General features: G+C 38.2%; 1 protein-coding gene across 1 annotated transcript; it reads right to left on the reverse strand.

The window, feature by feature from the left end:
• Positions 1-2,664: 2,664 nt before the first annotated feature.
• Positions 2,665-4,274, reverse strand: LOC114393055 (zeatin O-glucosyltransferase-like). The gene has a single exon (XM_028354318.1). The coding sequence runs from the start codon at positions 4,245-4,247 to the stop codon at positions 2,871-2,873; it is 1,377 nt and encodes a 458-aa protein (XP_028210119.1). The 5' UTR covers positions 4,248-4,274; the 3' UTR covers positions 2,665-2,870.
• Positions 4,275-12,382: the final 8,108 nt, after the last annotated feature.

Raw genomic sequence — 12,382 nt, forward strand, 5'->3', positions numbered from 1 at the left:
TTTGAATCATAAAATTTCTCAAATCTTCCCAACAATGACCATGAATGATAATAGTGACCCATAATTGGGTTCCATAATGTAGTATAATTTCTTAATGCTATGATAATCTATATGTCTTACTATGGTGATTAATGTATTATGCTTGATGTGGGTTCGTTTAAGATTGAGTTACAAGTTATCTAAATGGGACCTAGTGATGGATGAAAAAGAATTATAAGCATGCATTAAAGTTTGCCATAATTTATAAACATTGGCTTGTGATGAATATAGCATATTTTGGTAAATATAGGGAAGATGTGAGATGATGGTTTGTACCTTCAAGTATCATTGCTTCTAAAGGAGAGTTTCATTGACTCGTTTCCATATTGTGAATGGACTTTTGAAGGTTTGTTTTTTTTTTAGCTTGTATCATACCTTGTGCTAACTATATATGCAAAGTTTAGCCAAATTTGCTTGTAGAAGTTCAAAATGATCAAAATTGAATTGCAAATTATCTTTGATTTCCTGTAGTTCAGTGTTGTATAATTTCCCTAAATTGAGTTAAAAAATTTCCCCCTTTTCCATGTGATAATAACTTTGTAGACTTGGTTATTATACATGCTCATTATATGATTTTATTTATTTATTTCATATACAGTTACAATATTTGATACTAGTTTCTATAAAGTATATGTGTTTCCATATTAGGTTTTTTTTGCACGTACATATTGTATGTATAGAAGAAGGATTTGAGTTAAAGCTTTATTTATATTTTGTAAGTTTGTCAAGGTGTCCATTTTTTGTATTTTACACATATACCAATTCTTTAATTAAAACTTTCTAATTTATTAAAAAATACTAAAAAATATAAACAATTTATCAAGTAAATTTGTTCATTTTTAAAAAAAAAATTACCAGTTTTTTCATTATTAAGTAAAAATGCTCATTTTTTAGATTTAAAATTCTACAAACGTGTTATCTAGAACTGTTTTATTTTAAACTTTTAAAACCTATGGCTTTGTTAATTAAATCTAATTATTTATTTACAATTATCAAATCTACCAATTTAATCATTACAACTTCCCATTTTTTATTTTTTAAAATCTACTAAATTGTTTATTACAAGTTTACAATTAAGTGAAATTAAGGTGAAATTATTTAAATATTATTCGAGTTTGATCTCTGACTGAAATAAATTAAATAGATATTCAAATAATTTTCTAAAAGTTAAATAGAATTGATAAATAAATTATTTAAATATTAGTGAAAATTTAACGTAGTAGTAGAGTAACACTCAGATTACAGTGTTGCACAAAATTTGTAAATAAAAACAGTTTTAAAATATGATAACATCACTTTATTCATTTTCTTGGGTATCATCCTTTCACATCCCAAGTTGTTTTTTTTTTACAATAACTTCCAATTCCTAGCTCTCTCTCCTATAGCTTTTTTTTTTTTGTTTTTTTATCTGTATCTCTTCATTCGTTAACAAATTAACTCTTATTGGTACTGAAGTTAAAACTGATTTTTAAGATAAGAAACAAATATATTTTTCATTTGTTTTTTTTTTTTAAATAGATTCACTTGAATATCACAAACATAAGAATTTGGAGATAAATAATTTTAAAAATTGAAAAAACATAAGAATTCAGAGAGAACTAATTGTTACGTGAAAAAAAACTACCCACTTCCTCAAACTGTTTCTTTATTCTTTCCTTTCTATAACCACCTTCCAATGATTGCTCACACGATCCACCAGTTAAGCCATGATCAAGCACGAAATGAGGTGGTAGTGGCCATCGTCGAGGGAAAAGATTCTTCTATGATAAGCTTGCCTCCCATCCTCTCAAAAAACTTCATGCGTTCACGTCATGCATTTTAACTGACAATAAGTGAAAACAGTTTTTGTCTACCATCAAAATGAGTATCAATATTCCCCTGCTCTATAGTGTTTCCACTATATAAGGAACGTTTCACAATCAATATTAGTGCATTAGTGACGATCATATACTTGAACTTCTAGACTAATAATTGAGGCTATGACAGGTCCTAAAAGATCATCCCCCATGCTTGAACACCTCAAAATCTCTTCAAAGTATGTATTCTCAGTTATCATATAATTACTTTTAATTTATATAAATTTCTAGCTTTCATATCATAAAGTAATACAACTTTGCAATGTTAACAGTTCTGCACATGCTACTTCAACTGTTGGAGAGGGAAAAGTTTTGCACGAGACTCAAACAACGTAGGTATGCCAAGAAATCTCAAATATTGAAATCAACTATTGAAGATCTTAAAGAGGTTGTGAATAACTTAGCAAAAGTTGTTATAAATAACACTCCATCTCCGAACCTGTCTCAAAACCCCTACTGAAGACGCACAAAACATAACGATTTTAACCACTCCATGATTTGAAACTACAATCAAGCCGAAGAAGTTTTTCCCTCGACAATGGCCAAGCTGTTTGTTCTTGTAGATCAATTACCATCAGATCAACGATAATGGCTTGTTCAAATCTGCTTCTGCGTGTACAACTAAACCGTCTAAAATTGCTTAATCGAAGGAGAGAAAGAAGGGGTAGAGGGGATTTGTATTTTAAAAAAATAAATATTTTTTCCAACAGAAAAGGTGTTATTCCTAACATACATCTATATATATATATATATTGATTTGCATGTTCATACAATTATTGACATCAAAGAAGGATTGTTCCGAAATGTATAGATAAGAATTATGAGAAAAGGCTCTGCGTACATTCCAGAAACTTTGCCAGAATGTCTCGAGAAAATGAAATATGTGTGCATTTTCCTTCCAAACTTATTTTGCATTAACTTCATGAACGGTTAATTCTGCCGTCTAAAACTAGCAAGCTAGGAACCACATAATTATCAATTGATAATGTGATCAATGAAAGAACTCATTTCCATGCGAGAAACTCCACCTTCATCTTTGGACCTGTGAATTGCATTTTTAAGCCTCACTGCTCTGTCTCGCATATCATCACCTTCCTTTGTTTTCATCAACCTTCTCACGGCATTCTCAACAACTGAAGCACTAACCAACACATTCCTTTGTGCCCAATCCTTCACAACCAACCCAACCTTGAGCACCTCTGTGATCAAAACGGAGTTTCTTGGCTGATCAGAGTGCACAGGCCATGCTAATATTGGCACCCCCATGGTTATGCTCTCTAAGCAAGAGTTCCATCCACAATGACTCATAAACCCCCCTGTTGAAGTGTGGCTCAGAATCTCCAATTGGGGTGCCCAATCTCTCACAATTAGCCCTATGCCTTTAACTCTTTCCTCAAACCCATTTGGAAGCTCATACCATTTTGTTCCATTTCCATCAAAGATGTCTCCTTTATCAGCATCTCTCAGCACCCAGATGAACTTTTGCTTGCTTTGTTCCAACCCAGTTGCAATCTCTTCAATTTGTTCCACTGTCAAACTTGTTGTGGTCCCAAAAGACACATACATGACTGAATTTGGCTCTTGTTTATGAAGCCACTCCAAGCATGTGTGCCTTGTTTTTGAATCCTTCTTCTCAATGGCTAAAGGGTTGAATGGCCCCAATGCACAAATCTTCTTGCTTCCACCAATGCGCTCCAGAAACTCAATGTAAGGACCTTCAATGGCCCTGCTTGTGTTGTAAATGTTGCCATCGTTGAATTGATGGAATTCGTATTGTGCAGTAATGAAATCAATGAACTGGGGTGGGAAGCATCCTTCCAGAGAAGGGATTTCTGAGACTTGGAAGCCTTCAACCGAGGGCCTTCCCATTACCTCCCAATAATAAACGAAGGTGGTAAAGGCACATGTGCTGTGAAAAGTGTAATTCTCAACATTTGGCATGTTTGTGGCATCTTGTGCCACTGATGCCATTAATGAGTCATGGATGACAATGACCCTTTTGGCTTGTGACGACAGGGACTGAAGAAGGTTCCTCACAGGCTCGCGAAGATGCGAAGAGGCCTCAAAGGAAGGAAGTAGATGACATGGGAAATCAGTTTCTGGATTGTTGGGGTTGGGAGGAGGGGATACAAAGGGTGGAACTTCAAAGTGATGGAAATGAATGTTAGAAATGGAGTTGTGGTCTCGAACTGTGGCCTGACGAATGTGTGTGGCAGTGCCAACATAATGAACTGGGATGTTGTGTGATAAAATATGGCGTGAGAGGTGCAGAAGCTGATTTAGATGGCCTTGTGCAGGGAAAGGTATCAGAACCATTTGGGTTTGATGAAGGGTTTTTCCATTGGAAGCCATTGGGGAACTTGGGAACCTCTTGGGTTGGATGTTGCTTAGGGATGGCAATATGAGTATTTATAAAATTCAATGAGTATTTATAAAATAATATAATAGTTATCAAATATATATTTTTTTAATTTGATCTTTTTTATATATATCTTATTTCTTTTATGTTAGATTCTTCTTGTTCGTATTATTTTTACTATGTTAATTATTTTATATATCAGGTTACAAAAAATAATATAATATTTTCAAAATTATATATTATAATTTGATATATATATATATATATATATATGTATATATATATATATATATATATGTATAATGCATATATGTATTTTTTTTTCACGCACAAAATTGTGTGTCTATGTTACGGAAAAGGATGTGGAGGAGGTGCCGAGAGCAAAGGGGGTGCAGGAAGAAACGAGAGTAAGGCCATATAGGGAGAAGTCCACTCAAGCGTATCTGAAGGATTACGAAAGAAGCCATGCAGAGTGGAGTGCGTGACTCATGTGGGACGAAGATAGGGTTAGTATCAGAGTGTTAGGAAGTTAGGGTGCAAGACGAATCTTTCTGTTAGTCATTAAGCTTCTGTTAGTGTTTGTTTCCAACCACCTATAAATACCATGTAATAATCCGTTAAAGGCATGAAAAATAACACTCATTCGTTTCCTTCCTTCTCTTGCTTCTGGAGGTTTCTTGGGCCTCGAATACCAAGTATAACAGTGGTGCTTTCATTGAGCATCAATGGCGGATGCAACACGCTCCAAGGTATCATCAAATCGTCTTGAAGACGCAATTGCGAAGCTCACTGCTTCACAACTTGCCATGAATTCGAAGATTGATGATCTCCTCCACCGAATGTCGCAACTCAAGGCGAATCAACAACAACCGCAGACACTGTCGTCTTTGTCGGCGGGGTAGACACCGCCATCGCACAATCCTCTGCATCGTATGAAGCTCGACATTCCGAGGTTCGATGGCTCTGATCCAACTGGCTAGATCTTCAAAATCACACAATTTTTCAAGTATCATTCCACACTAGATCAAGAAAGGTTAACCATTGCTTCCTTCTATATGGAAGGACCAGCACTTGCATGGTTCCAATGGATGCATCATAATGCACAGCTATCGTCTTGGTCAGCCTTCCTTCATGCTCTTCATTCACAATTTGCTACGACAATGTATGAAGATCCTACGGGGTTACTGTGCAAATTGCAGCAACGTTCGTCAGTAACAGCGTATCTCTCGGAGTTTGAATCCCTAGCGAATAGAATAGTTGACTTGCCAGCCCCATTAATATTGAGTTGTTTTATCTCAGGATTGAATCCAGCTATTCGCAGAGAAATGCAAGTGTTACAACCTATATCGTTAGCTCAAGCAGTATCATACGCACGATTACAAGAAGAAAAACTCCTTGATGCTCGTCGACCACTGCCATATCGCTCACCAACATCAGCGATGGGATCCACCAATACACGTTCTTCATCAAGCAATTCCACACCATCTTTGTTACCAACCCCGGTATGGACTTCAACATCCATCCCCTTTAAACGCCTAACACCAGAAGAATTGGCAATTCGTTGGGAAAAGGGACTATGCTTTCACTGCGATGAGAAATTTTCTCGAGGTCACAAGTGCGCATCTTCCTTGTTTCTATTAGTTATGGAGGATGAGGAATCCACGGTGGAAGCAAATCAACTACAAGATTTTTCATCAACTCTAGAGTTGCTACCGGAATCACCACCAACATAGCTGAGCTTGCATGCGTTGTCCGGTCACCTGGCACCGGAGACACTACGTCTAAAAGGCTTTATCAATGATCATCCTATCAACATCTTGATAGATGAGGGTAGTACACACAATTTCCTCCATAATCGTGTGGTATTAAACTTAGGATTAAAACCTACTGAAATGACACCATTTCGAGTCAATGTGGGGAATGGTGAGGAAATTCACTGTAATCAGTTATGCACGGCGGTACAGGTCTACATTCAACAACATTCTTTCACCACTGATTTCCATGTACTACCCTTGTGTGGGGCTGACGTAGTATTGGGGGTGCAATGGTTGAAAACCCTCAGGCCAATTTTAACGGACTACGACACGTTAACGATGAAGTTCATCATTAGGGGTAAACTCATTGAGCTACATGGAGATCGCGAGAAGGGAATGGAGCAGGTATCGTCGTCTCAACTACGTCGATTCGTACACACAAACCCTACTAATACCTTCTTTCACATTCGTGTTGAATCAGCAACCAAACATACTCCTTCAACAAACCATCCCTTACCTGAAATCAAAACATTAATTGCCAAAAACATTTTCCTCTTCCAACCCCCCACGACTTTGCCTCCATCACGGCCCATAGATCATACAATCAACCTGTTGCCCAACTCAGCTCCGGTGAATGTTAGACCTTATAGATATCCCTATTTTCAAAAGAAAGAAATAGAAGAACAGGTAGCTACCATGCTTGCAAAAGGTTTTATACAACCTAGTTCGAGTCCACTTTCTTCACCAGTATTATTAGTAAAGAAGAAAGATGGATCATGGCGATTTTGTGTAGACTATAGGGCCCTCAATGCCATAACGGTACGTGATTGCTTCCCCGTCCCCACAGTGGATGGGTTGCTCGATGAACTGGGAGGGGCACGGTGGTTCTCTAAACTGGATTTGATGCAAGGATACCACCAAATATTGATGAACACAACTAATATTAGCAAGACGTCATTTAGGACACATCAAGGGCACTACGAGTTTCGCGTGATGCCCTCTGGATTGTGCAATGCTCCTTTTTCTTTTCAGGCCACAATGAACCAGCTGTTCCAACCATACTTAAGGAAGTACATCATTGTCTTATTTGATGACATTCTGATATATAGCAGAACCATGCATGATCATCTTCTTCATTTGGAGACAGCTTTCCAGGTTTTGATGGCGGGGCAATTTCCTCTTAAGCTCTCCAAATGTACGTTCGCGCAACAGCAGTTGGAGTATCTCGGGCACATGGTATCGGCTAACGGGGTCAAACCTGTACCAGAAAAGGTGCAGGCAATACAACAATGGCCAACGCCTTGCACTTCACAAGCTCTGAGAGGATTTCTAGGCCTCGCCGGATTTTATAAGCGATTCATCCGAGGGTATGCAGCCTTAGCAGCACCACTCACCAAGCTTTTGCGTCACGGTCAATTTGATTGGAGCCAGAAGGCTGATACGGCATTTCAAAACCTCAAGAATGCTCTCACGGTGGTGCCCGTCCTCGCGTTACCTGATTTCAGTACACCCTTCATGGTGGAAACAGACACATCAGGGTCAGGTATGGGGGCGGTATTGACACTGGGGGGTCACCCTCTGGCTTACTACAACAAGCAATTTTTCCCTAAGTTGCTGAATTCTTCTACCTACGTTCGAGAGTTGGCGGCAATCACAGCAACCGTCAAGAAGTGGCGCCAGTACTTGTTGGGGCACCACTTCATAATATTAACAGATCATCGAAGCTTACGCGAACTCATGAACCAAACCATTCAAAGACTTGAACAACATCGATATCTGGCTCGTTTACTAGGATTCGACTATACCATTCAGTATCGCGCAGGGAGATCCAATGTGGTGGCAGACGCATTATCACGAGCCATGGAGGGTCAAGCTGCTTCTCTTTACTTCCTATCGATGTCACAGTTCGTCTTCCTTGATGACCTTCGCAAGGAACTAGCTTTTCTCGGGACATTCTGAGACCTCCGTGATCGAATCCAAGAGAATCCTACGTCATACGCGGATTATACGTTGACTGAGGGGCTCGTCATGCACAAGGGACGAATTTGGCTTCCCTCCAACTCTTCTTTCATCAAGCTTTTACTTGAAGAGTTCCATCACTCTCCTACAGCATTTGCAAAACAATTTTACATGGGCCTCAATCAAGGAAGACACTCGAAAATTTATCGCGGGGTGCGTGACATGCCAACATACCAAATACGATAACCGCAAGCCGGCGGGGCTACTTTGCTCTCTTCCAGTTCTGACACGACCATGGAAAGATCTATCCATGGATTTTATCACGGGTCTACCGGCTTATCGTGGCAACACATGCATCTTCGTGGTGGTTGATCCCTTTTCGAAAGGTCTACATCTAGGCATGCTTCCCACTCAGCACACTGCACACACGATGGCCCTTCTATTTCTAGACATGGTGGGACACCTCTATGGCATGCCCAAGAGCATCGTTTCGGATAGGGACCCATTGTTTATTAGCAAATTTTGGAGAGAACTTTTCACGATGAGTGGTACGAAGCTGCGCTTAAGTTCTTCGAATCATCTGCAGTCTGATTGACAAACAGAGGTAGCAAATCGCATAATAGAACAATATTTACGAGCTTTTGTGCATGAGAAACCATCAACGTGGGGGCGCTATTTACCTTGGGTTGAATGGTCCTATAATACATCATGCCACTCCACCCCGAGTATGACTCCTTTCGAAATTACTTATGGCCGAAAACCACCCACCTGCCCTCATTACATTTCCGGCACCTCCAATATAGAAGTTGTAGACTCGATACTCAATCAGCGAGAAGCCATTTTTGAGATGTTGCGTCGCAAGTTACTTAAGGCTCAGTCCCGTATGAAGGCTAACGCCGATCGTCACCGTCGTGACCAGGAATTCAAGGTAGGGGATTGGGTTCTCGTCGAACTCAGACCACAGAGACAAATATTAGTAACGGGCACCACTTATTCGAAACTGAGTAAGAGGTATTATGGCCATTTTCAAGTTACTGAGTGCATGGGTAAGGTAGCCTACAGATTACAACTTCCAGAGAATTCGTGCATCCATCCGATTTTCCACGTCTCTCTTCTCAAACCGTATACCGCAACATCCATCGCTGCCACCGCCGTGGACCTTCCACCTATTGATGCAATCCTACCCCGCAAGGGCATTGGATAGAAGACTCCAAGTAGATTGGGCCAGAGATCCAAGGGAAGGCCCTAGGGTTCTCATGAGCCATAGGGTAGATTTTTGAGCCCATGGGTCAAGGTTGGATCCACTCTTCTTTGTAAATATTAAAATAGGTTTTTCCTTCTTTTGGGCCTTGCATTTTGGTCATTCTAGTAGTATAGGGTTTTAACCTTGTATTTCAGGGCATTTTGAGTAGTCTTTGTAGTAGGGACTTTTTTTTTGTATTTTCATGTATTTTGTCAAGGAGGTGAGCTTAGCTTTTTTAGATGGGTGTGTGTAGCTAAGCTCTAGCTTCTCAAGGAGGTGAGATTAGTTTTTAGATGGGTGTGTGTAGCTAAGCTCTAGCTTCTCAAGGAAGTTTTCTCAAAGAAGCTTCTCAAGGAAGTTTTCTTAAGAAAGCTTCTTAAGGAAGCTACCTAGTCTATAAATAGAAGCATGTGTAACACTTGTTGTAACTTTGATGAATGAAAGTCTTATGAGATACACTTCAAAGTTCCACTTCTCTCCCTCTTTTATTCCTTCAATTTCGTGCTCCCCCCTTCTCTCTTTCTTTTCCTCCATTAAAGCATCCTCTTCAAGCTTCTTATCCAAGGCAATTCTTGGTGGTGAAGCTCATTCTTCCTTGGCTTATTCCCTAGTGGATGGTGCCTCCCCTCTCCTCTTCTCCTTTGCCTTCCGCTGCATCTACATGGTGAAAAATCACCATTGAAGGACCTCATTGAAGCTCAAAGATCCATCCTCCATAGAAGCTCCACAAGCAAGCTTCCATCAAGTGGTAATCAGAGCACAAGAGCTTTAAGTAGGTGCTCCTTAAACCTCCATTAATTTTTTGCTTTACCTTCTCTTCCATTGTTTTTTCTTCATTTTTTCTCCATGTATCTCCTCAAATGTCTTGTTCTAAATGTTGTTAACATGATTCTTTAGAGTTTTCACCGATTAAACTTGCTATAGAAGCTAGATTTTATTTTCTGTTTCAAATTTCTTGTTCTTATTCTTGAACCATGAATTGTGTTGAGTTTAGGTTCCTTTGAGTTTTGTCTTGTTATTTTTTGTGGCTGAAACCTAAACCATAAAATTCTTACAAAAATATTAAAGTAGAAGAAAACCTCAAAAATCTAGAGTGACTTGTTCACCTATTATAGTTTTGTCATAGAAGTCATGTCTAGTCATGAAACTTGTCACATAAGATTTCTTATGTTGTGCTGAATTTTATTTTTCTTGTTTCTTTGTCTAACTCATTTGTTCATGAGTGTATGAAATTCTCTTAGCCCATTATTTGATTTGAGTCAAATCTTTAATGTTAATTAGTCCTTAACATGTTCATGCAAAATTCTTAGAGAGTCTTTGATTGTGAACCTTTTCTTGAACTTCTAGGTTTCCTTATGATTGTGTCTATTGTGAATTTGAGTTTTGGTGATTGAATTGCTGGCAGAAATGTTGATACTAAGTGAATATTGAACTCCTAAAACTGTGGTAAACAATCCTAGTGAGTTCAACATACATAGGAAGGTTGAAAGTAAGCCCAAGGCAATCAATATACCATGCTTAAAAAACAAAATCACTGGTGCTGGCAGCTTGGACATACAAACTTGTAAAAATTAATGAGAATTGGTTACTTCGAATTAAGAGCTGAAATTTTTACTGAATTTTATATACATCTAGAAAAAAGTTAGAAAAAAAGAAAAAAGTGATTTGGATAAAAGGAAAAAATACGAAAAATCACACAAGTTGGCAGGAAAATCAGTATCCAGGAAAAAAAATGAAAGGGAAGTGTGCTTGTTGTTTTGGCTCAAAATTTATTCTATAATTGGTGCCTATGTTATACCAATCTTAGTTCCAAAATTTCAATTGAAAATTAGTGTGAAGACAAGTGCCAAAGCTAGAGGTTTTTTGAGTCTTTTTTTTCCAGTTTTTTTACTCTACTCTAGAGCCGTTCTAAGTTTCTCTTTGAGTCCTAGCTTGCTTCTATGTCCTTTTCATTGCTTTAATTGTTGAATAATCCTTGAAAAATTGTCTTGTTAAAAATCCATTGGTTTAGATTTCATTTCATTTTTTTTGTCTTTGGTTATTGCTTGTCTCTTTGTTTCCTTGTTTGTGGGTTGCCATATAGGGAATTGGAAGGAGGATTGGTGCCATCCCTTGAAGAATTTGAGTCAAGAAAAAAGGGCCAGCCACCTTAAGAGCTATTGGACTAAGAAGAATTCCAAATTGAGTGAATCACCAAAGAGAGAACAACCACCAAAATTGAGGACCATTTTGTAATTTTGTAATTTACAATTTACTTACCTTCATTGCTTTCAAGTTTTGTAACAAAAAGGTCTTTCATTGGAAGTGTGTTGGGAGCCTCCAATAGGTTACCAAACTTCCATTTGTGTGTAATAATTTTAGGCAATTTTTCCTTAGGATAGTGAGTATTTTGTTGGGAACCTTGAATGTGGTCATCCAAACACTCTTAGGATTCGCCTAGTTTACATTTCTTGCTTACTTTCATAGCTTATTTCCTTTACCTTCCATTGTCAAACTGCCTAGATAGCTTTCCTTTTACCAATTAGTTTTTTATCTTATCTTTCACACCTCTTTTAGTGTTTATTTTGGCTAGTTTCAACCATAGTTTCTTTTACCTTTTGCTTTCAAACCTCCAACAAGAAAGAACCACAACTTAGGAACCATATGAGTCATCATTCATCTAGTGTTAATGGCAAGGGTACTAGTCATAAAGACCCTTTATCTAGAATCTTAGATGAGTTGAGTTCCCTCAAGTTATGGAAAGAAAAACAAGAGAGAAAAGAAAAAGGAAAAAAAAAGGGTGGATGAAATAAGTCAAGATGAAAGAAAGAAAATAAGAGAGGAAGAAAGAAGAAAAATAATGAAAGAAATGAAAAGAGAAAAATATGTCTCCTATAGTAGTCATAACTCTTGCAAGAGCCTAAGTGAAGAACTTCGTGACTATTACGAAGAAAGACATAGGTCACATCTTAGACCTCACTCCCATAGGAGAGAAAAGGAAAGAAAGCCTCAAGAGGCTAACATTAACCTCCCATACTTCCATAGGATGGACAATGTAGAGGCTAACTTAGATTGGGAAATAAGGGTAGAGCAACAACTTAAAAAGAAGTCTACGTCAAAATCTTATGGCTCTCACTCTTATCCAAAGAAAGACCAAGGTCAAGGCATCTTAGGGGTGACACCTTCTAAGCCC

The sequence above is a fragment of the Glycine soja genome, chromosome 2 (assembly GCF_004193775.1).
Source record: "Glycine soja cultivar W05 chromosome 2, ASM419377v2, whole genome shotgun sequence".
NCBI lineage: Eukaryota > Viridiplantae > Streptophyta > Magnoliopsida > Fabales > Fabaceae > Glycine > Glycine soja.

Bases quoted from the DNA above. Each gene is read 5' to 3' on its own strand.
- LOC114393055 (XM_028354318.1), bottom strand. From the start codon at position 4,247: ATGGCTTCCAATGGAAAAACCCTTCATCAAACCCAAATGGTTCTGATA.